General features: G+C 38.6%; 1 protein-coding gene and 2 long non-coding RNA genes across 3 annotated transcripts; 2 read left to right on the plus strand and 1 right to left on the minus strand.

The window, feature by feature from the left end:
- The first annotated feature begins 3,725 nt into the window (after positions 1-3,725).
- LOC134637716 (uncharacterized) lies at positions 3,726-5,347 on the plus strand. Its single transcript, XR_010095165.1, has 3 exons — positions 3,726-3,848; positions 4,281-4,339; positions 5,302-5,347. It is a non-coding gene; the product is annotated as an uncharacterized LOC134637716 (long non-coding RNA).
- A 2,568-nt stretch (positions 5,348-7,915) lies between these two features.
- On the minus strand, positions 7,916-9,916 carry LOC134637254 (uncharacterized). Its single transcript, XR_010095092.1, has 5 exons — positions 9,833-9,916; positions 9,200-9,361; positions 8,826-8,950; positions 8,620-8,721; positions 7,916-8,477 (listed from the first exon to the last, which is right to left on the minus strand). It is a non-coding gene; the product is annotated as an uncharacterized LOC134637254 (long non-coding RNA).
- A 1,133-nt stretch (positions 9,917-11,049) lies between these two features.
- Positions 11,050-14,611, plus strand: LOC134635512 (serine protease 27-like). The gene is made up of 2 exons (XM_063484890.1): positions 11,050-11,059; positions 13,716-14,611. The coding sequence occupies exons 1-2, from the start codon at positions 11,050-11,052 to the stop codon at positions 14,609-14,611; spliced, it is 906 nt and encodes a 301-aa protein (XP_063340960.1).
- The last annotated feature ends 8,422 nt before the right edge of the window (positions 14,612-23,033 follow it).

Raw genomic sequence — 23,033 nt, forward strand, 5'->3', positions numbered from 1 at the left:
GTTTAAAATAAAAATGACTGTGCAACATGATTCACAAAATGTAGTTTTTTTTTATTGCCAGTATTTGAGACATCCTGAAGTAAAAAACAAAGCTAATAAAAGAAAGACATAAATCATTAAATCACTATTAAATTCAAACTTTAAAAGCCTTCATTATATTTTATGAAACCCAAAGATGTTGTTATGGCATACTGATAAAATAACTGTAACTGACTAATCATTTTATGTCTAATTTAAACCAAGTCAAGACAAGTAAATCATTACGATTTCAGTTTAGGAGAGAACAAATAAACTCACATGTGATACCAGGAAATAAACTGGTTTCAGCAGTGACATCAGGGCTACCATCTTGTTTCTGGTAGACAGCAGTGCAGGAGATTTTATTTCCATGATGGAGGTGAGAAGCAGTGAAATTCATAACAGAGGTCTTGACTTTAGTTTTGTCCTGATTCTCCTGCAGTGTCTCCTGACTCTGACCCAGGTTAGGGGTCCATGTCAGAGACTTAGAGACTTAGACTTAGAGCTTTTTATTGTCATTGTGCAGTTTCTTGCACAGCGAAATTGGGTAGCTGGACCACAAAGGTGCTAAAGTAAGAAAAAGAGAAACCAATATACATCGAAGGTGGAAAATAAATAAATAAATAAATAAATAGAATAAAATAAAATAAAATAAAAAGCAGTGTATATACACACACATATATATATATATATATACATATATATATATATATGTATACATATATATGTATATATATATATATATATATATATATATATATATATATATATATATATATATACATATATATATATATATATATATATATATATGTATGTGTGTGTGTGTGTGTGTGAGTGGAACTATATACATGGTATATTTGTAGGAAACACTGAAACAGACTGGGACCAAAATAATTGCACTTGAGCCAAAAATATTGCACAGAACATGGAAAGACTGAGATATTGCACATAGATGATCAACAGCAGTGTCAGGGTGGATGTGTCGGGGAAGTCTTTACACACTCTTAGTTACCATTAATAGTTCTGACAGCCCACGGGAAGAAGCTGTTCTTTAGTCTGTTGGTTTTGCACCTGGAGGGAGAGCTGGAGGATGAGACCAACATGGCAACACGTTCTCACTCCCAACTCGTCAAATGTGTGACGCATGGTCAGGCTCCCTCTGCTTCACTTATCGACGCGCAGGGTAAACCCCTGGCGTCGAGAATTGACGTGCAGGGTCCTCCTATTGAATACTATGCTGCTCCCTAATCGTTGTTTATTGACGACAAGAGATTTCCGCGGAAGAGCCTGTTGTCCGTATATTTATACATTTCCGAAATCACATTGTAGTGACGTGTACTGAACACAATATATTATATAATGTAAACAACTACCTGAGAAACAGCAGATACAGCAGATAAATTAATTATAGGCCATTACTTTTGTATCGTTTATTGCATTTATGGAGGGAGAGGTGTATGCTGGGTAACGGCACAGCTAGCGACCGGGTGACTTTATTCACCCGCTTCGGCTGTTATCAGTCCATACAATGGGCGTTATTAGCAGAAATCAGTCCCATAGATATGGGCCATCCACCTGCTAGATTGTTCAGAAGGTTGGTATCATCCATCCAGATGGAGGATCACTGACAGGAGCGTGGGAAGACTCCAGAATCCACTCTGGCTGGAATCCGGTGGATACAGCAGTGTGTACAGGTAAGACCATTTAAACGGACAGCATTTATAAAATGACTATTAAAAGTCAGCGAGTGTCAATAATGTTAATGTGGTTATGTTAGTAATACACCGAGTGCTAATATAACAGCTTTAAGATGCATTTGTAGATATTATTACGTGTTTTACCGTCTTTATGGTGCTAGCTTAAAGTTACGGTGTAAGCGTTAGCTTATATTGTAGTAAAGCTGTTATTGTTTAAACGATGTTAGCACAGAAATATTAGCTTCTGTCATGACTCATGAAGTTACTAGTTAATAAAGTTTCTAGTAAAGTGATTAATCGCAGCCACAGATTGACAGTAAATATCCAGATTAGCTTCAATGCATCTGTAATAAATATGTGTTTAGTTTAAACTGTATGATACTTATACTGACCCAGGGTCAGTGTAAAATACAATCCTAGCTGTGTGAACAAAGCCTGGCTCTTTTAATCCTGCATGACAAACCTCAGGATGCAGGTTCTTATTACTCTTTCCTGCTGGCACACCTGTCACCTGAGAGTCAGCTAGAAACTTACAGTGACGTGGACATCATGCAAAGACTGCCAGACTCTGTAATACTGTAAATGATCAGTGACTCAGGTTAACACTAAACTTTAAACAGTCCCTCTGTGTCTCTGTGTTTGCTGAACATCTAGGATTGAGTCAGGCTGCGTTGACTGTGGGACTTTTCTGTGTTAAAAGCAGGTTGAAGATGGCTCAGAAACATTTGAAGATTAAAATTTAGCATTATGGCTGCTGGTGGTTTGTAAAGCCTCTACTCAGCTGTATTTTTGTTACTAATTTATGTTTGTTGTTGCTTAACACAGATTTCAGAAGAGCAAAGATGAGCACTGTTGCTTAATCCTTAATAGTTTAACTGGATTGGAAATCAAAAAAATCCAGATTCTTCTTCCACAGAAGTTTCATTTGTCAGTGTGGGACTGCTGAGTCACCTGAAGAACTCATTTCATTCTCCACGATGTTGATTTACAGAAATGTTTCACAGGAACTGATTCCTCCCAAAGGGTGAACTAGTGTGTTTCCATAGATTACCTCTGTATGAATGTACTTCTTAAATGAAGGCAAGTGTTTGTCCTTTTTTGTTCCTCAGGTACAGTACGTGATATTAAGGGCAGGCGGTCATCACTGGGGGAAGACAAGAAGCAGACGTACTTCCAAGAGGGAGCTGCAGTGAGGACACAGCCTGGTCACTGAGGTCAGAGGTCAGAATCTGAAACAGCTCAGGTTTATATTCTAGGGGTTGTAAAAAAATTGAAATGTATTTATAAAGAAACCTTTAAATAATATTTCAAATAATAGTCATAATTATGATTATTATTAGAAATATCAAACATTTAAGTGGATTTTCTGTTACACGTATTGTCTTAGCCCTGCGATAACTGGCAGCCTGTCTTTGTCCTGTATCAGCTGGGATAGGCTTCATCCTCCCGCGACCTTGAATTGGATACATGAATTATATTGAATTGTATTCCAATTATGTAATCTGATCATTTACAAACTCAAGGTATCCAATCAAAATGTAAGTAATAATGTTAAAAATGGGAAAGCAGAAATAAGTGTGACATGAATGTAAATGTGTTAGCTGACATAGAGGACAGCTACATGTAGTCTGAAAAACCTTTGTTGTCAAGTTTGCAGGTCCATCAGCACGAGACATTCTTACATAGAAGAGACTGTTAAAGTCTCTAACTCAGTGAAGCATTATTGGTCCCGTCTGTTTGGATAAATATACTAAGCTGATGTATGTCCATTTATTGACACATTTTCTCAAGTGCTTATCCAGTTCAGGATCACAGTGGAGCTGCAGCTGGATATGTTCAGTAAAGAAACCTTACAAAAGTTAACAATAAACCTGCATCTCTGTACGTTGTTGTCCACAGGATGAGAAAATCAAACTGGAAGACTGTGGAACATGTTAATAAATGTTTGTGTTTATCCCTGTGTCTTTCACAGGAGGCGCTGAAAGGTTTCCCTAATAGTTTCTGGTGAATCAAAGCAGAACCATAAAGGTTGCTGGACTGCATGATGGCCTTACCCCTGAGCAGTCATCCTGTTAAAGGAGGAACCAGTTAGAAGCTGTTTTCAAAGTAGCTGAGCAGATTTCATCTCAAGTAAGCGATTAACTGTTTGTTCATTTGTTCTGCCACTTAAAGAGCATTTAAGGACGTCTTTTGAGTGTCCAGTTGAATTAATTCTACTGGCTCTCACGGTCATTTGTGATTATGGACATATTTTTCATGTACATCAACCATTTAGTAAATTCTATCTATTTAGTAATATCTGTCAGCTATAAAATGTAATATAAATATAAAAATATCTAAATATCTCCTGCCCTTTATATTTTAATGATGTAAGACCAGACGTCTGTTATCGTGTTACATTAGCATTCCTCACATATCAATGAGATGCTGTACAGTACAATCCTACTGACACAGCAGAGGGATAACGACGGCTATTTAACATCGTTGCACAACACATTCGAGCTGCATGATGCAGACAAAGTGACTAAATCATCTTTTTGTGGGCTATTGTCTTCAAACCAGCAGACAAAGCCAATGGCAGAAGATGTTTGGAGAAGAACTTCAGGCCGTGTACTGACAAGGTATTTTTTTCTTGTTATCAAAAGACATTTAGAGTGACGGCTTCTACAACTGTGCTGAAGTAAAGCTTACAGTCTAAGAAGTCACAGTGTTGATATTCAGCACAAAGAGAAAAGCTCACTTGTTTGAATTTATTTACAATCATAGTTTTTATAAATTCTGACTGTAAACAGCTTTTACAGCTTTGATATTGTTTGACACTCGATATCAGGTGATGGTATTTAATTTAAAGGTTTCTATGTCCCAATGAGCCATTTACACTGACCAGTGTCAGTTTGACTGTAACACATTCATTATTTAGATCCAGCATTTCTAAGAGAAATAACTGAATGTAAAAATGGCAGCCCTCAGGCCAGGTTTAATTGATAGAGATATATGCATGCATTATGAAATTTATGTATCCCAGATCATTTTTATTCATCTAGTCCTGGCAGACCCACCCCTTTCTCCCAAGTTAACTGCAACCCAAAAGAACTAGTGGGGCTATTTACACACTCACAACCAGTGTGGGGTAAAAAGAGCCACCAAAAACCTGTCAGCCTGCACAGCTACAGATGTGCTAAAAGAATTAGAAGCTCTGCTTATGGAGAAACCCTTGGAGAAACTTTCTAAGCCTAACAGAGGACAGGTACTCCTGCCCAAATAACATGATATAACCCCACATACAGCCCAGACATAAAATGAACCAAGTCATTTGGTTAAAGACAGCATGGGACCAAATGCATGTAACCAGCCTGCACCAACCTAACATTTCTTCCTCCTGAATTAAATGAATGAATGGATAAAAGTTAAATGACTACAAACGTAAAGCCACTAGTTCCCACACTGGAGTTCCCTGACACTGTGTTAACTGTACTGAGCTTGTATCAACAGTTGTAACAGGCTAAGCTACATGAGACACTGCATTGAGCGATTGTTTCTATCTTAATGGTTTCAGCTCATATGTTCTTTTTCCTTTCTGTAGATCAAAGCAGCTCGTGCTCTTTCTGCTTCCATTTTGATGGCAAGAAGAAGAAAAAGAAGAAGAAGACTTCAGCGAAGTGGCGTTCATGGTCTCAGTGGACAGTCATGGTCACATACTGCATGTGGTTTTAAAAGCAACATATCTGTTCACCACAACAATCGAGATGTGTAATATCAGTGCAGCTACGGTTTGTTCTTGAACATCAGTTCTGTTTTCTACTTTGACCACCTAGACCAAAAAAGTGTTGTTTTCAGATTCTTTCTTTTAAATCTGTAAAGCACCTGTTCATTTTTTATTACAATTAGTTTCACATAAATAGTAGTGTTTCCTTTATGGTCTTTTAATGCTTACACTAGACTGTACACGTCTACATTAGAGACATTTCTGTTATCTATTTATGAGACTGGGCTGCTTGACTACAATTTGGAAATGGATGCAAAATCGTGCTATTGTTTGTTATTTAATATGATTCAATTCAATAAAACTTTATTGATCCTGAAGGTTGACCCCGAGGGAAATTTGGGTTAAGGCCAACACAGGACGTGTCTGACTAAGCAAAGATTAATCTGATCCCATTTCTACCTGTCTCTAGTGTTTCAACTGTAATTGTCAGGATATATATTTATTCCAGCTCTCATAGGGCAAAAGAATGACTCAGACTTGTCAAATGTTCTTTGACTTGATAAACAATTTGAAGTTCACAATTTTCTTACAAATAAAACTATAATGACAAACATGAACAGCTGTGGTTATTTCTGAGACATGATTTTTTTGAATGTGTTCACATTTAGACAGTGTACATTTGTATGCTGAAACTGTAATGGTGAACCTGAGGTGATGGTCAACACAAGACAAATATATATAAATATAAAACAATACTGAAGTAATGTCTTTACCCTCTGCAGCGTGTGGACGCTGTGCACACAATCACCTTATTCACTGTAGTAAACATGCACCGCTAGCTCACTTGACTGACGGTCTCCATGGTTACATCGTATATTATTAGCTATGCAAACAGCTTCCAAAGATACCGCCATAGCTCTCTGCAGCTGTAACACTTTCATGCTTTACAAATCATTTCACGTTTTTGATAGTTATGAAGACAGAATATGTTTTTAAAGTCATGCTAGGCTGTTGCTATGGTGGTTGCTGTGGACTAGAGTGGACCGCGCGTCCGATTCCTGTTATTAGCTGTCCGCCGTAGGAAGGCTGCGTTCCGTTTAGAAGTAGCTCCAGTCTGCCGAAACTCGAACTCAAACCCCGCTTTGTTCTTTAATTAAAGGGCTTTTACAGCCGTTCATGACACACACGCACACACACACATAAAGCACTTTGCCTCACCATGAGAATGCAACTTTACTAAAACCTTTAAAGTATCTGATATAGGATAGAAAAATGAAGCAACCAGAGATTTAATGATGAAGACTCTGGGTTCTGTAGTTCACGTTTTACAGTCCTGAATGACTCACTGCACATCCAAATAATTTATTGAAGAGGAGTTTAGAATGCACTTTACATTTAGACAGTTGCTGTTTAATTTTTTACATTGTTACTGTGTTATGTCATGATAAGGTTTACCTGCTGGGGGTTTGATGGATCAGCTGGACAATACAGTCAAAGACAGACTTCATCCATCATATGCAAGAATCCTAGTTGGATTTTTGTTTTCACTCATATTTTAGAACCAAATATTGAAAACAACTGTGACAGACTGGATACCTGGTCAGGGTGTACATTACCTTTCACTCAAGGATCCCAGGACAGAGCCCTGCCCCACCATGAGCCTGGGTGGATACGCAGTTATAATATAAAATGACTGATACTGAATATGAATATTTCATGAAAATCAAATTATAATATGAATTCCTAGGTGTTTGTTATATCCAGCAAGAGTAATATGTCAGACATATGTCTGAATTGCTAACCCTAACCCTAGCTCAACAGACCACAATGCCCTGGACTGTCACTATTATTACATGCTGTGAACAGAAGTAGCTTTGATCACAGTTTATGTTGTAAAAGAGAAGGAATATTGAAAAAAAGATCTACATTGTGATATTATTTCTTCCAAACTGACCAGAAACATGCTTGTCATACTCTCACAGCACAGGATCAGACTCACTGTGCATGACGGCTCAGGCCAATAATGTTTGTTAGATTGTCAGTTGTTTAGTATACTTCTGTACAGTTAGGGTCACCATCTCTATTTCAGTATAATTAATATGCAGAAAACACTAAAAGTTGATTGTCTTCCAATATTCTAGCATAATTAAAAAACTTTGACTTTGTTAGTACATATTGTTACAGTCCTAATGCCAATATGATTCTTCATAACTCCTGCTTTGAAATACTGAGCTTTAAAATTGACCTGATGAAAGATAATTTACAGTGGCAGTCTGTCAGGATAATTCTGACTATAAGATCACTGTATTAATCTGAATCCTTCTGAAATGTGCTGTGAATGAATGCTGATGCAATTCACTGTGGGAAAGCTGTTAATAAAATGAATCTGTGACACATGCAACACATTCACAGAGGAAGAGGACACAAAGGGAGGACACGCAGAGACTGTGTTAAAGTCAGAAATCGAAATCTTTAGTCAAAAACAGGCGGCGGTTACAAACAGGAAGACAAGCAGTCCATTAAACAGTCTACAGGGTCAAACATACAGTGAATTCAAACAGCAGTAAAAAATAACTGGACACTGAAAAACTTAAAGCAATGTGTGATGCAATAAAAGGAAGCAGCGCAGTATATTCACTGAATTACAAAATTATAAAAGAGAAAAACGACGATTTCTAAGGTTTGTTTTCTAAATGCAGGTAGAGTGTGGCTGGTAAAGATGGAAACATACAGAATGTAAACTGTGTGAGTTTGGTGAACTTTGTTAGTAACAAATGAGGTAAAAAAAAACAACCCAAAACAGACAAAACACAGAAAGAGGCTCTCAGTATTCATTAATAATTAGAAAGCATCTAAACATTCTGGTCGTGGATTTGTACAGTCTTAGTTCCGCTCGCTGTCATTATTATAATCATCATGATCAATGGCGAGGTCCTGAGGTGGGCGGGGCTGTCTCTGGTGATGTCACCATGAAGGAACAGCATCTGGCACGTGTTGGTGAAACATCCCAGTACACTGGTGTAGTTTCCTCTCCAGCTGTTTGACATTTGACACTTCAACATTAAGGGGAAGAAGAAGAAACAGTGTTAGGTCAGGTGACCACATGGTTTCTAAAAAAACTGACAGGAAGTAACCAGGCTGTTAGAAATGGATATCATGTGTTTATAGTTACTGTAGTTAGGTAACTCTACTTACCAAAAGCAAAGCTGCTGAATGTTGCAGGAACATGCTCATGTGTGGTGGTCATTCAGTGCTGCTCCGGCAGGTTAGACAGTCCAAGACTGATATCCTGCCCATCTGAGAGTTTGAAAACACACATGCAAAGATTTAATTGTATTACAGTCAAAGTTGGATGTTCGTTTTTGTCCTTTAAAAATGTTTGTGTATTTGAAAGCACTAACATTTAGGGATGACTTGGATCGTCTCTCTCTAAGAGTATCTCCTTTAAAGGGGAGACAAGTGTGTCCACTGATCCACGTCACTTTACCTGGATGATGACTCCTCTCTCCCTCACCCAGAAACACTCCTAAAATAACCAAGCAAATAAATAATACCGAAGATTTACTCACATTACAAAAACATCAAAAACATCTCCCTTTGATTCCATTCCTCCATTCCTGCTAAACATCAGGCAACAAATATCCCAGTAAATCACAGTAAAATGTAAAGCACATATTTTCTCTGCTTTGTCTAACCTCTGCAGAGCCTCTGTCAAGAAAAACATATCTGTAAGCATAAAACAAATATACATTTCATAACACTGCACTGGACAAACCTCGGTCAGTTGATTTCCTCTGTGCAGTGCAGACGAGCATCAGTCAGCAAGTCAAGGTGGTGAGATGGACTGGTGCTCTTTGTGACTCTGCTAGTTCTTCTGAGGAAACACCACCGTCTCTCCACACCGTCACCATCTGTGAGCACAAACTGCCGCTCTGCTCTGTCAGCATGTAGGAAATCACATATCACACACACAAGGGTGAAGAAACATTAGGGCTCAACTTTGGATACTTTAGATCTAAACAGATCAAACTAGCTCTTAGTCTCAGCAATCAGACAAACAATGATACCAAACTGATTCTGTATGAATACAATATGGTATTTTCAATACAGGTGTCAAATTAATGTATTAAAACTAATACAGATATATGTATATATATTTTTGATAAATTAGTTTGCTAAATTAGAATATATATATATATATTTTTTTTCATTTAACAATTGCAACTGAAAGAAATTAAATATTGAACAAAAATATATTGTCACATTCTGCATTCTCAAATACAAATTTCACAAAGTAAATTTTTGATTAACAGAAAAAATATGAATTACAAAAAATAATTGTATATTATTAAAATATTATGCAACCGTGACCAAAGTCAGAATCATCATTACAGTATTGTGGACTTACTGCTTGCCTAATAGTGATAAACTTCAGGGGAGATCATGATGACAGAAAACTGTAAACAACACTCTGAAGTCTGAAGCTTCTTTTCTTGTTTCTCTGACCTCAGCACGCTGACAGACTTGAAGTTGCTAAAGATTTTAAAAAGTGATAATTATAGGGAAGAAACTTCTCTTTTTCATCCGTTTAATCAAACATTTGATGCCTCAGCTGTCTCAGTCCTATGGCATTCTGCAACTACAACTAACCTGAGGAGGCTTGGATTTGGCTGCAAGTGCCCCTGTACATCCTTCTCAGCAGCACACATGTGGGTACCATTTAATCATACTTCGTCCTGAGCTTTGCTTCATCACAAGACTAAAGGTGGCATACCGTGTCACGGTCTTATCATCATCCAATTGGAGAAGAAACATTTACGGTCATCCTGGTTTTGTTTTCTGATCCTGCAAAAAGACTGAGGACAACAAAGCCCAGAGAACAAGAGATACACAACGTCCAACATTCAGACTCAACAGCCTCCATAAATGAAGAGCACCAGGTTGGTCCAGTTATACTAGATATAAGCATAATTCACATTACTGTGTATGAATAATAATCAAGAGACAAACTTTGAAGATGCAGAGCATGATGTCCCATCATCAGACTGCAAACAAACATCCACCAGGCTTCTTTGTTGGCAGAGGTGATGATTCTCCCATCAGGGATCAGTAGCGTGTATTAACCTGTGGTATAAGCAGCAGTCGCAGAAATATTACTGTTTCAGATAAGAAATCTAGCAGATAAAAGTCAAGATGGGAGGGATCTCTACAAACTGACTTACCTCTGCAAGTGTAAGGCTGTTCCTCCAGCTTCAACAAAAATCTGACTCTCCAGTCACAGACAAACAAAAAACACCAGCTGGGAGATAGAAAACGTTGCCTGGGTCTTGCTGGTCAGAGTCCACACATTAGCAGAGTGCTGCTTGGTCCCACTGACCCATGTGGACAGCGACTGTGGCGAACTGTTCTGGAAAATGGAAAAGAGAATTAAAATGACAAAAAGCCAAACAGGATTTCCACAAAGACTCTCTTAGAATCAGCAATCAAAAAATCATTGGTTCATATTACAATTAAATATGAACAGGCTCCTTAAATGTAAGCAGTTAAGATCTGATTCGATTTACATCCTTCACACAGCGCATTTGTCCAGGCTGTCAGGTAAACATAGAATTAATCCCAGGTAACATGACTCACGGTAGAGATTCAGTAAGAAAGATTGCTAGCTCTAATATTATTACCACACCAACAGCTCAGATTTCTAGAAGTATTTAAACAAATGTGTTAGGTGTTGGGTTTTAGTGATGTGGTGTTTTGGTTTGTATGTGTTTTTGGTGCCTCCCTTTTTGTATAGGTAGGCGGGGCAGTGAGTCACTGAACCTGGCGCACCTGTTACTCATCAGATGCTCTCTTCAGAAGTGTTTTTAGGAGCTACCTGACAGAAGATTAGTGTCGGAGTATTGGCGTTTTTGGAGTGTGGAAATTCTGCCCCTGCCTGTTGGAGCCCTCGGATTACTTTGGTGTCTGTAAGGAGTTTTTGTTTCCTCCCTAGGATTTTGGCCTCGACTGTTTTGCCTAGCCTGGAGGTTTTGGGCTCCAAACTGTGCCAAGTAAGCTCTCCAACTCTCTGTAAAGTTTTAAGCTTTTTTCGGTTAACGGGCGAGACCCTCCTAATTTTCCTCCCTCTCCTCTTTTCTAGATCGGGTGCACTGCTTATGTGTATTTTCGTCACTAGCACGTCCTGGCTCCGCGTCCTCATTCATACACGTTGTACATATGTTGTCCTTGTAAATATCTCCCCCCCTCACTGTAAATAAACTGCCTTCACTGCAACTCTGCCTCCGTGCATTCTGCTTCTTGGGTCCATCAGCTTTTGCCTTAATAAAATGTCAGTCTATCCATTCATTTTCTTCTGAATATTCAATTCATGTTCACAGTGGGAGGGTGGGGGGTATCGTGGAAGTTTGTAAATAAAGTCTGCAACACAGAAAGAGCTGTGATCAAGCTATTTATTACTGTGCGCAGGAGAGCCAACACACATCAAACATCACAGTTCACAATCATGTCAGCTCTGCCACAGAAGTGGTGCTCCCACTCCTTTATGTATTCCAAGGAAGAGGGAGGAAGTTACAAACTGATCATACCACACTTCACGCGCCTCGCTATGAAACCTAACGGATCAATGGTTATGCTGTTTTGTGCCCTTGGCCTTATCAGCACCTGTAAAGGGAGTTGTTTTCTCAAACTGCTGATGCTGAAGTAAGTTCATCTAGTTTTAGAAACTTTCACTGAACAGTCTATAACAGTATCACAACTAAGCATATGCATAAGCACTTAAATACTTTAAATGAGAATAATAGAAAATTTCTATTACAGGAGCCAGAGCCTGTCCCAGTAGTCACAGGTAGAGCACACCTGGACAGGTACCAGTCTGTCAGAGGACTAACAGAGAGACAGACATCAGAGTAACAAATCTATTTAAAATTAATGTAAGCTTGCTACAGCTGTATGTATGAACATGTGTTTCTGTGCTCTCAGTCCACCTCTCAGGAACCTGGAATTCATTTTTAGTCTACTTTAAACAGACCTCACAAAAGGCTGATGTGGCTGGATCAGTAGTCTGATTTAAGCACGATACCTTTGGCCAGGGATTAATCTGGTACATCGCTTCACTGCAGTCTTACATATTATCCCCACACCTGAATAAAAAATATTGATATTTACAAATAACAGATTCAGCTGATGCAGCCTGACTCAATCTGATTCCAGATGTTCAGCACACACAGAGACACAGAGGTACTGTTTAAAGTTTAGTGTTAACCTGAGTCACTGATCATTTACAGTATTACAGAGTCTGGCAGTCTTTGCATGATTTTCCACGTCACTGTAAGTTTCTAGCTGACTCTCAGGTGTGACAGGTGTGCCAGCAGGAAAGAGTAATAAGAACCTGCATCCTGAGGTTTGTCATGCAGGATTAAAAGAGCCAGGCTTTGTTCACACAGCTAGGATTGTATTTTACACTGACCCTGGGTCAGTATAAGTATCATACAGTTTAAACTAAACACATATTTATTACAGATGCATTGAAGCTAATCTGGATATTTAGTGTCAATCTGTGGCTGCGATTAATCACTTTACTGGAAACTTTATTAACTAGTAACTTCATGAGTCATGACAGAAGCTAATATTTCTGTGCTAACATCGTTTAAACAGTAACAGCTTTACTACAATATAAGCTAACGCTTACACCGTAACTTTAAGCTAGCACCATAAAGACGGTAAAACACGTAATAATATCTACAAATGCATCTTAAAGCTGTTATATTAGCACTCGGTGTATTACTAACATAACCACATTAACATTATTGACACTCGCTGACTTTTAATAGTCATTCTATAAATGCTGTCCGGTTAAATGGTCTTACCTGTACACACTGCTGTATCCACCGGATTCCAGCCAGAGTGGATTCTGGAGTCTCCCCACGCTCCTGTCAGTGATCCTCCATCTGGATGGATGATACCAACCTTCTGAACAATCTAGCAGGTGGATGGCCCATATCTATGGGACTGATTTCTGCTAATAACGCCCATTGTATGGACTGATAACAGCCGAAGCGGGTGAATGAAGTCACCCGGTCGCTAGCTGTGCCGTTACCCAGCATACACCTCTCCCTCCATAAATGCAATAAACGATACAAAAGTAATGGCCTATAATTAATTTATCTGCTGTATCTGCTGTTTCTCAGGTAGTTGTTTACATTATATAATATACTGTGTTCAGTACACGTCACTACAATGTGATTTCGGAAATGTATAAATATACGAACAACAACAAGACTTTCGGTTGGCTGTAGGTGAGCACACAGGTATTTTGGCTTCTAACGCCCAAGAATGTGGACGACCACCATTAATGCAGGACAGGATTGTGGGCGGGCTGGATTCGTTAGTAGGCGAGTGGCCGTGGCAGGTGGATGTACAGAAACACCCTGATGGTCATATCTGTGGAGGCTCTCTGATCACGGAAAACTGGGTTCTATCTGCAGCACATTGTTTCCCCAATCCGTCTGATGTTAGTTCTTACACCCTCTATGTTGGTCGCTACCAGCAGAATAGCTTCAATCTATACGAGTCCTCACATAAAGTGAAACAGATCGTGGTGCCATCTGGTTATACTGACCCTTACAGTGGAAAGGATGTGGCGCTGGTGGAACTGGCCAGCCCCGTTACCTGGTCAGATTATGTCAGTCCTGTATGCTTACCCACCTCTGACACCCTGTTCCCAAGTGGCATGATGTGCACTGTCACTGGCTGGGGGAACATCAGGGATAATGTCCCTCTGCCAGGAGTCGGGACTCTGCAGAAAGTGCAGGTGCCAATCATCTCCCAGAGTTCATGTCAGGAGATGTACCAAACAGACCCGACGGAGCAGGTGGACATCTTGTATGACATGATCTGTGCTGGATACCAGGAGGGCGGCAAGGACTCCTGCCAGGGTGATTCAGGAGGGCCTCTTGTTTGTCAGATGGTAAACGGGTCCTGGGTTCAGGCTGGGGTGGTGAGCTTTGGAACTGGCTGTGCTAACACAAACAAGCCAGGTGTGTATGCCAGACTGATCAGCTACTCAGACTTCATTAGAAGCACAATACCGGAGATTCAACTCTATGGCCATGCTAATCAAAACAAGTGTGCGGGGGCTCTTGTTGTGTTGTTCAGCTGTGTGATCGCTCTATTGATGCTACTTCAGAAATGAGACTCTGAAAGATGTAAAGCAATCGGAATTCGCAAAACTGATTGTAACGAGTATAGGTGGTTCAGATTATTCACAATCAAAATATTTTACTTTGTATCTGACATGCAAATGATGACAAACTGATGTCTTCTATATGCTGAGCTGTCAGTATTGATTCAGAGTATTCAATGTAGTTTTGAGAAGGTTGTATTTTAAATCAAATGAGTAAAGATTATCTTTTGTATTTTAAATAAATTGTGGATTTGATACCTGAAAAAAAAAAAATGCGAACAACAGGCTCTTCCGCGGAAATCTCTTGTCGTCAATAAACAACGATTAGGGAGCAGCATAGTATTCAATAGGAGGACCCTGCACGTCAATTCTCGACGCCAGGGGGGTACCCTGCGCGTCGATAAGTGAAGCAGAGGGAGCCTGACCATGCGTCACACATTTGATGAGTTGGGAGTGAGAACGTGTTGAACATGGAGCTGGAGCAGAGCACGTCAGACTCACTGAGGTTCCCTCCTTCACCTTCAGTGTGGTTGGAGTCAAACTGGATGGAGTTTGACTCCATCCACACTGGACGGAGTGTGGATGCTTCTGATATACTCAGGAGAAAAAACTTCTTAATACAGTGGATTAATAGCTTAAAGGTCAGAATACTTAAAACAAAAATAACCACTCACCTTTTATTCCAGGGGAAATTTTTGACTTTTTCTTCTGTTATTTTTTTCAAACTTATGAAAGTATGATGACTCTCAGTTAATCAAAGAATGATAGACAATCATGTTGTCCTTGCATAAAACTTTGACATCTGTGCCATATTGAAGACATGATAACTTATCTTAACTTCTCACAAGGTCAAAAAAGAAAGGCAGTTCTTTTGCTGCTGGTTCAATGATTTTTGGTTGGAGAGAGATAAAACCTGCAACTGTTGGCTTTCAGCCCCAACGCTGTGTCCGTGTGCGGGCCGTCGGGTGAGAAAGCCGAGAAAGAGAAAGCTGATTCTGACGCGTCAGGTTCGCGCTCTGTGTTTACGTCTTTGTGTGGAGTCCGTTTACCTGCTCTCATTTGCTGTTTGGTGGTTGTTGAAATAGTTTTGTGAGCCTTAACCTGTGATTCTGGCGTTTCTGGCAAAATACATTAATATTTATAAGTCAATTCAGGATTTAATGAATCGATATCGCTTTATTCAAGCTACTCACCCCTTTCTATCTGCCTGCACTTGCGGAGAATTTCAGAGAATTTTATTTTTTTTATTCGAAAAGTTGGTGTGACCTAGGAGTTTTTTTTAGTCGCATCATTGAAAAATTCTGTTCGTATTTATGACCAAATTGGTTGCACTCTAGAGCCCTTCCATCAACTCAAGCCCATTGCAAAATGTTGTCAGCAGAGAATATAAATTTTAAGGAGGCTAAAATCTTTTCATGTTAATAAGAAAATTTGATGTAATTTGTATTGCTAATGTATTGGAAGTCTTTCAACATTTTCTTTTACCTGCTGGTTCAGTGTTTTGTCTATGAAGGATAGAAATTTCCTCTGCAGTATTTCCAACATCACACAGGTCAGACACAGAGATTTGTGCTCAATCTGGGAAAATCGGGTGACAAAAACATTATCCATCCTAAACATATTTTGCCACCCGAGTTCCGAAAGTTGCCTTCAGGTTACTGTTTCCTTTGCCCAAAACTAGAACAAGCACATACTTAAAATTCTTCATTTCCCTCAAATATTGGATTACTTAATGCTAACAGGGGTCATTTAGATACATTTTTCTGTGATTGTTCACATATTTCCTTTAGACTTTTAGAAATTTGTTGTGGTTATTTTATTTGTTTGTTTTATTTTTTATGTATCTGTATATTTGTTTCACTTTGTTACTTGACCTCATTTCTCGTTTATCTCTGCCTTGCCATGCAACAGTGTTCGACATTAGTAAAGACTGTGGGATGTCTGAGTGCGGTAGAAGGTTATGTGATTAACCTCCTCCTGTTCATCTGTCATAAGCCATTCAGTGAGAATTCTTTTTAACAATTATTATTTCATACCATTGACTGCAGACAATTAAAAGTGAAGCTAAAACATCTCTATCGCCCTCTGGTGTCTGGCTGCAGTAAAGGTCATAAAACCCACATTATCCGTGTTAGCAGATTTTTCCAAAAGTTTTATTTTAATTACTGACTTGATGCTGTAAAGCTGGGCGCAATGTCGTGATGACAGCTTTGATTAGCATCTGCAGTTATGGAGAAACTTGTGTATCTCTGTTCAGGAATTGCAGATAAGAGTAGAGACACAGAGAAAAGGTCCAGCATTTACTTCAACATGCTAGATGTATGGCAGAGAATATCCAAGTAGATAATAATTAATGTAATATTTTAATCATCTACAACATTAGTTAATATTAATTTTCATAATTTTTATTATCCCGTTAAAGCATTGTATGCTGTGGACAATGTTGTGCTGACTCTTCAGACAATATTTGTTCATAATTAACCAGAATAATGGAACAATAGGGGGTAACAAACAAGGTCCTGGCTTTTTTAACTGATAATGGTGCTAACCTTATGTGTGAAAAGCAGATTGGGCATACTACCCATGTTTTACACACAATGTTTTTAACACGGATCACCGTGATTTGCTTGATATTCAGCAGAAAAGCTGTGCTATTGCTGCCTTTTTTCATACATATCACTAAACCTGCAGATTAGCTTGATGAAATTCAGGCAGCAGAAGAAAAACAAAAAAACGAATTCAAGCAGCTGAGACAAGGTGGAACTTCGTAGTCTACATGCGGGAGAGATTGTCTGCAAAAGACAGCAGTTACTACAGCCCCGCTTTCTTGGAAAGAGCTCACTTTGCCTTAAAGGAAGGATGGTCTGTCATTACTCTCACCATTGATGTACTGAGGCCATTTGAGGAAGCAGATTGGGATATCAACGGAAAAACATTTTTCCATTTCATTTACCTGATGTCACTGCTTCTCAGAACTTTGGAGCACCAAAGTAGCAAGCTAGTTTCAGGGCTACTGAAGCGTTTTATGGTCTTACTTTCAAAGCTGGACCGAAATGCAGTCAGAGTCAGACCTCTCCACCAAGCTCTGCCACCACCTCTGTTTCAGCTCCTGCAACTACTTAAAGCCTGCCCGCAGGGTTTTTATCACCAGCAGGAGAAGGTGGGATATGGACAGAATTTGACTCTGACATCTCAGCAGTATTGGATAACTGGCACTGATGCTTTCACTGGAATCCTCGGGTACTTAGTCGAGAGGCCATTTCCTCAATATCAGGATCTGCTTGAACGTTAATTAAAGTCTGTGCTGTAGTTTAGACAATAGTTTTACTGCTCTGGCTGTATTGAACAGAGGGATGTTCAGTTACATGGAAACGTTCTCGGCCTGCGCAGTCACCAGCTAACATTAGCCTTTCTGTACTTTTATTGTAAGTACCAAACTAACAGCAAAAGGCTCGATTTGTCTTCTGCTACTGTGTAGAACTGATTAACAAATATCATATTCCATGTTGATATGACTGTGTACATTAAACAAATGTAGCTATTTTATTGTTTCTTTTATTGTTGTAATTTTAATATGTTTGGAACTCTCTTGTAAATGAGAGACTGAGTCTCAATGGGACTACCTGTATAAATAAAGGTTAAATAAAAAATAAAATGTGCAACATGGAAACACCATTACACCACACACCTAACTCTAACCATGATCACATCCTAAACCTGACCCTCACCACCCGCTTTGTGTTATTTTTTTTAAGTAGATATTAGCAGCAGGTTTATTCCGTGGTACAAAACTATGTCATAACAATGTAATTAGTCACTTCCAGTATTGAAACCAGAATAACATGAATTATGATGATTGAGGAACAACACCAACATGAGTATATCAGATACAGCTATCTGTTAGAGGTGAATTACACTTAAAGAAAAAAATATCTTGTGCATGTAATAAATAACATTTAATTGTTGTGAATGATGATTGTTATTTAAACATTACATGTCTTTATCTGATATGCCACTGTGGGCTTCATTTTCTTAAGGATACTTTGTGGAGGGCTTGGGTATTGAACTTCTTACACTGTGACTGTTTTACTTGAGCTTTGTTAATTAATTGTTTGTAATTAGTTCCCAAAATAACTAGGATTTCATGTTCCAACAATGTGTTAAATATTGTGCTTTAAAGCCCTCATTTCGTCCTTATTAATCGTTCACACTTCCTGATTCTGTCCTCCCCTCCCACCCTATCTGCACCACATCCAATCCCAGTCCCATCCACCACCGATACAAGCATGAAAATTCCTCAGATTTAGGACTAGGACAAGACACATATCACAGTATAATAAAAATTGAATCTTCAGAACTAAAATCAGGTTTGACTTCGATGGAGCATTAAAGAGATCAGTGAATATTCTTGGCAGGTAATGCAAAATACTCTGCAGCAGTCACTCAGAGAAATTATTTAAGTTTGACCTAGCAGGCAATGATATGGAGCATAGAAAAAAACAAAACAAACTACACAACATGGGTGTGTTTTGTGTTAAAGCCAAAAAGGAATGTGTAAGTGGGAGTTACCCATATCTAATCTGTGTATATAAATATATATCTACTGAGAGATGAAAAAAATGAATGTGCAAATCCACTAGATATGTTAAAAGTACCAAAGTACAGTCACAAAACACAAAGGTATACTTATATTTTTTTATTGTTTAGGAAAATACCAAAAACATAAGCACTTAAAGTGACAGAAAATTAAGTAAAATACAACCACTTCTCAATCATGCTGATGAACTGGGAAAACAATACCACAAGTGGCATCAATGACAGATTGAAGAAAGATTGAACACAACCATCCAAGGCATAGAAAATAGACACTGAACCTTTAAAAAAACACAAATAAAACAGCTTCACAATACTTAAATTCTTAAATTTAAAACCAGTAATATTTTATATATTAGTTCCTGGGGAGACTCAAACCACTTACATCACGTAGAATGTGTGTCCTATCACAGGTCCAGAATAATTACTCATTATGGTCTACAATTTTGAAAGGTCTCGAATTCTTAATTACACATGAAAGACCAGACATGGTCACCATAAAATTACCTGTTGGTTTCTGGGCTTTGTATTTTCATGCTTCTTTAAAAGACAGAAGAGGCCATGCTTGATTGAATTTTAAGCTCTGTTATTAAGTTGCATCCTTAAACTGTACAGTAAGTGTCTAAAGCAAAGTGCTAGATACGTTTTAATGTGTGCTGAATAACAGACGAATAAAAATCTAGAATAACTTTCAAGAAAACTGAAGCAAAAAGAGTCTGTTGGTAAAATTAACTTTATTTAACACTTGTCAATCATAACAGCCATGCCCAAAACTTTAAGCCTTCCCCAAATTTTTATTTAAAAAAAAAATGTAATAAACTTTTTTAATTCTGCCGCTTTACAGTTGTTATAAAGATAGGTGTTAGCTAAGATATAAACATTTTATTTTGATGACTGAAGTTGGGCATTTTAACATGGGTGTCTAAGGCTACGTTCACACTGCAGGCGAAAGCGCATCAAATCCGATTTTTTTGACCCTATGCGACCCATATCCGATCATGGTATGACAGTGTGAACAGCACAAATCCGATATTTTCAAATCCGATCTGGGTCACTTTCGTATGTGGTACTGAATCTGATACATATCCGATGTATTAGAAAGCGACTGCTGTTTGAACGGTCATGTCGCATTAAATCCGTCTTTTACGTCACTGACACAAGACAGACGGCAATTATCAGTGCCGGAGAAGCGCCCGAGAACACATCGCGAACGCTTCCTGGCCATCCTGTGTAGATGTCAGTGAAACTGTTGGGAAGACAACGTTGGAGAAACGTGAACATTTTATTTGTACTGTATAATCTGCAGATTCTGACAGAAATCTGCAATCATCCTTTGAAGCACCGCTCCTCTAAAACAGCAATAAGGATAATTATTAGGTTATCTACATTATTATGTAAATAACAAAATAACTTAAAGCAAAAATTGGGAAATGTAAAGTCCGAAGTCTTTATATTAAGGGCCATCAGTCAAACAATATTGTTTGCTCTGGGTCTAAACAGAGCGCGTTGTGTGTGACATCTTCTTTTGCGCATGCGGGCCGCTTTGAGCGTTCACACTGGAGAGCGTTTGCTGTCGCATTTTATTTGTAGTGTGAACAAGCAGACAAAAAAATCGGATTTGATCAAAAAATCGGAATTGAGCATTAAGACCTGCAGTGTGAACGTAGCCTTTGAGATCTCCACTGGTGGAATTAAAAGTTTTTGGCATTTTCGTGTTGGATTCATTTATTTTTTCATTAAACTGAATGTAATTGTATATCTATCTTTATTCTTAAATAGTTTGACTAAATGTATTAAGGCAGACCTTCCCAAAGTGTGGGGCCCGCAGAGCCATTGCAGGGGGGGCGCGGTAGGAAAAGGGGAAAAAAAAACAACAACGCTTGGACACTGCTAGCATAATGGACAGGTTTTTGACGGGGCTCCCACACAAACGCAAAGCACAAGATGAATCATTGCTGAATATGTTTCCAAACCAACTTCATTCTAAGCCAAAGAATAGAAAATATGGTGAAGCATATCTTCCCTTTGGTTTCACCTGCACAAGTGCCAAGGCAGGTCTCCCCTGCATAATTGGTTTTCCCTTCGTCGGGAGCATGCGCTGGGCTCTCCAAATCACAGACAAACGGTATCCCACATTCTTGATTTTTATTTCACAAACACTTGTTGTAATGACTAACTACTCATGACATTTTGGAGATGTTAGCTCTTTATACAGTAAAGTTACAGCGGGATACAAATAATATCAGGCTCATCCTGCCACGATTTGTTCCCTCGGTTCAAATCACGGACAAACAGCATCCCACAGTATTTTATGTTTTTAAACCAATTTCCACAGAGAGGCATTTTTTGAAAAATGTATTGATAGCAATTTTGAATATTATTACACAGGAAAAAAACAACTACACGTAAAATAATTACACCGTGACGCCTCTGCCTTTCTAAATAGAGGGACTAACTGCGTGTGTATATGTAAGCATGTAAAACCTGTAGATAGAGACAAAATACTGTCACTGTTAATCTGAATATCTGCCATTCTGCAATTCATCTCATGTAAACAATAACGTGGCGCACAGCGTGACGTGAAAAAAGGCACATACCTTTGACGTTGCGTGACGAACTCTGTATTCCTCGTCCACACGTAAACGCAAAAAAGGAGTTTTAAAAAATCTCAGATTTCGGTGATTCGAAACGCCGTTTATATGTGGACAAAAGGTCCAGCTGCGTTTTCAAAAATACCCGTGTAGTTAGTAGTTTATTTTCTTACTACTTGTCATTTATTGCAGATTACTTGTATTTACTAAATTGTTTACTAAAGGTTTGCGGTGTGAAATAAACCGTAATGGAGCAAAATATGGGTGTGTGTGGTTGGAGGATGTGTTTGTGCGTACGTGTGCGCGCGCAGGGGGGGGCAACATTTTTCTTGTAAAACAAAGGGGGGCCTAGCAAAAAAAGTTTGGGAACCACTGTATTAAGGACACATGCACATAACATGACAACTATATTTGTTAGCTCAGAAATGCAAAATGTAATATAGCTTGTCTTTAAATTTGGCTTGTGTATTTTCACACACCACTTCCTTCCACACATTTTTAGGCACTTATTCATCTTACAAACCTCCCATTTCTAGAGCATTGCTCACATAATTTCTGCTAATTCCCCTCAGAATGCACTTCTCCTCAAGATGAGAGCTATCACGTGAATTTTTCTTTTTCTTGCTCTTGGTCTTCCGGTTCACATTCGAGTAAATTGCATGACAACTGTCCTCCTTTTCTGTGTTTTCAGTTTCTCCTTCTTCATTATTTGCCCTAAAGTTTGGCAAGTTGGTGTTGCTTGGCCCAGCGATGGTTGCATGATGGATATTTTCTGGCACTTTCAACCAATCAGTGTTTGCATAAATGCTATCTTCTGTTGCGTTTGGTGCCTACAATTGCACAGACAATATCAGTGGTGAAGATAATCTACTCGTCCCTGTGTGATTTTACAAGTATCAAACTTTGAAAAAAATTGTTTTAAAGAGTCTAAGTACCTCATTTTCTTCCAAAGTTATAGGCTGACTCGTAGCAACTGTATTGCTTTCATCTGGTAACTGACTTTTAGGTTTACAGGGATTCTTCTGAGCCCTGAAAAATAACCTAGAACATAAAGCATATATATGGTTACAATTCATACATCAAAGTTTTACCACTGCTCGGTTTTTAGTACACAGGACGAATTAACAAAAGCTGAAAGAAAATGTCATCGGGTCAGCCACCTCTACAAAGCTTAGTAATGGGTTAAAAAGTGAAAACATGTTAAAATTAACCAACACTGAAGTATTATATGGTTTGCTTATGACTAA

Source organism: Pelmatolapia mariae, linkage group LG10_11, assembly GCF_036321145.2.
Source record: "Pelmatolapia mariae isolate MD_Pm_ZW linkage group LG10_11, Pm_UMD_F_2, whole genome shotgun sequence".
Lineage (NCBI taxonomy): Eukaryota > Metazoa > Chordata > Actinopteri > Cichliformes > Cichlidae > Pelmatolapia > Pelmatolapia mariae.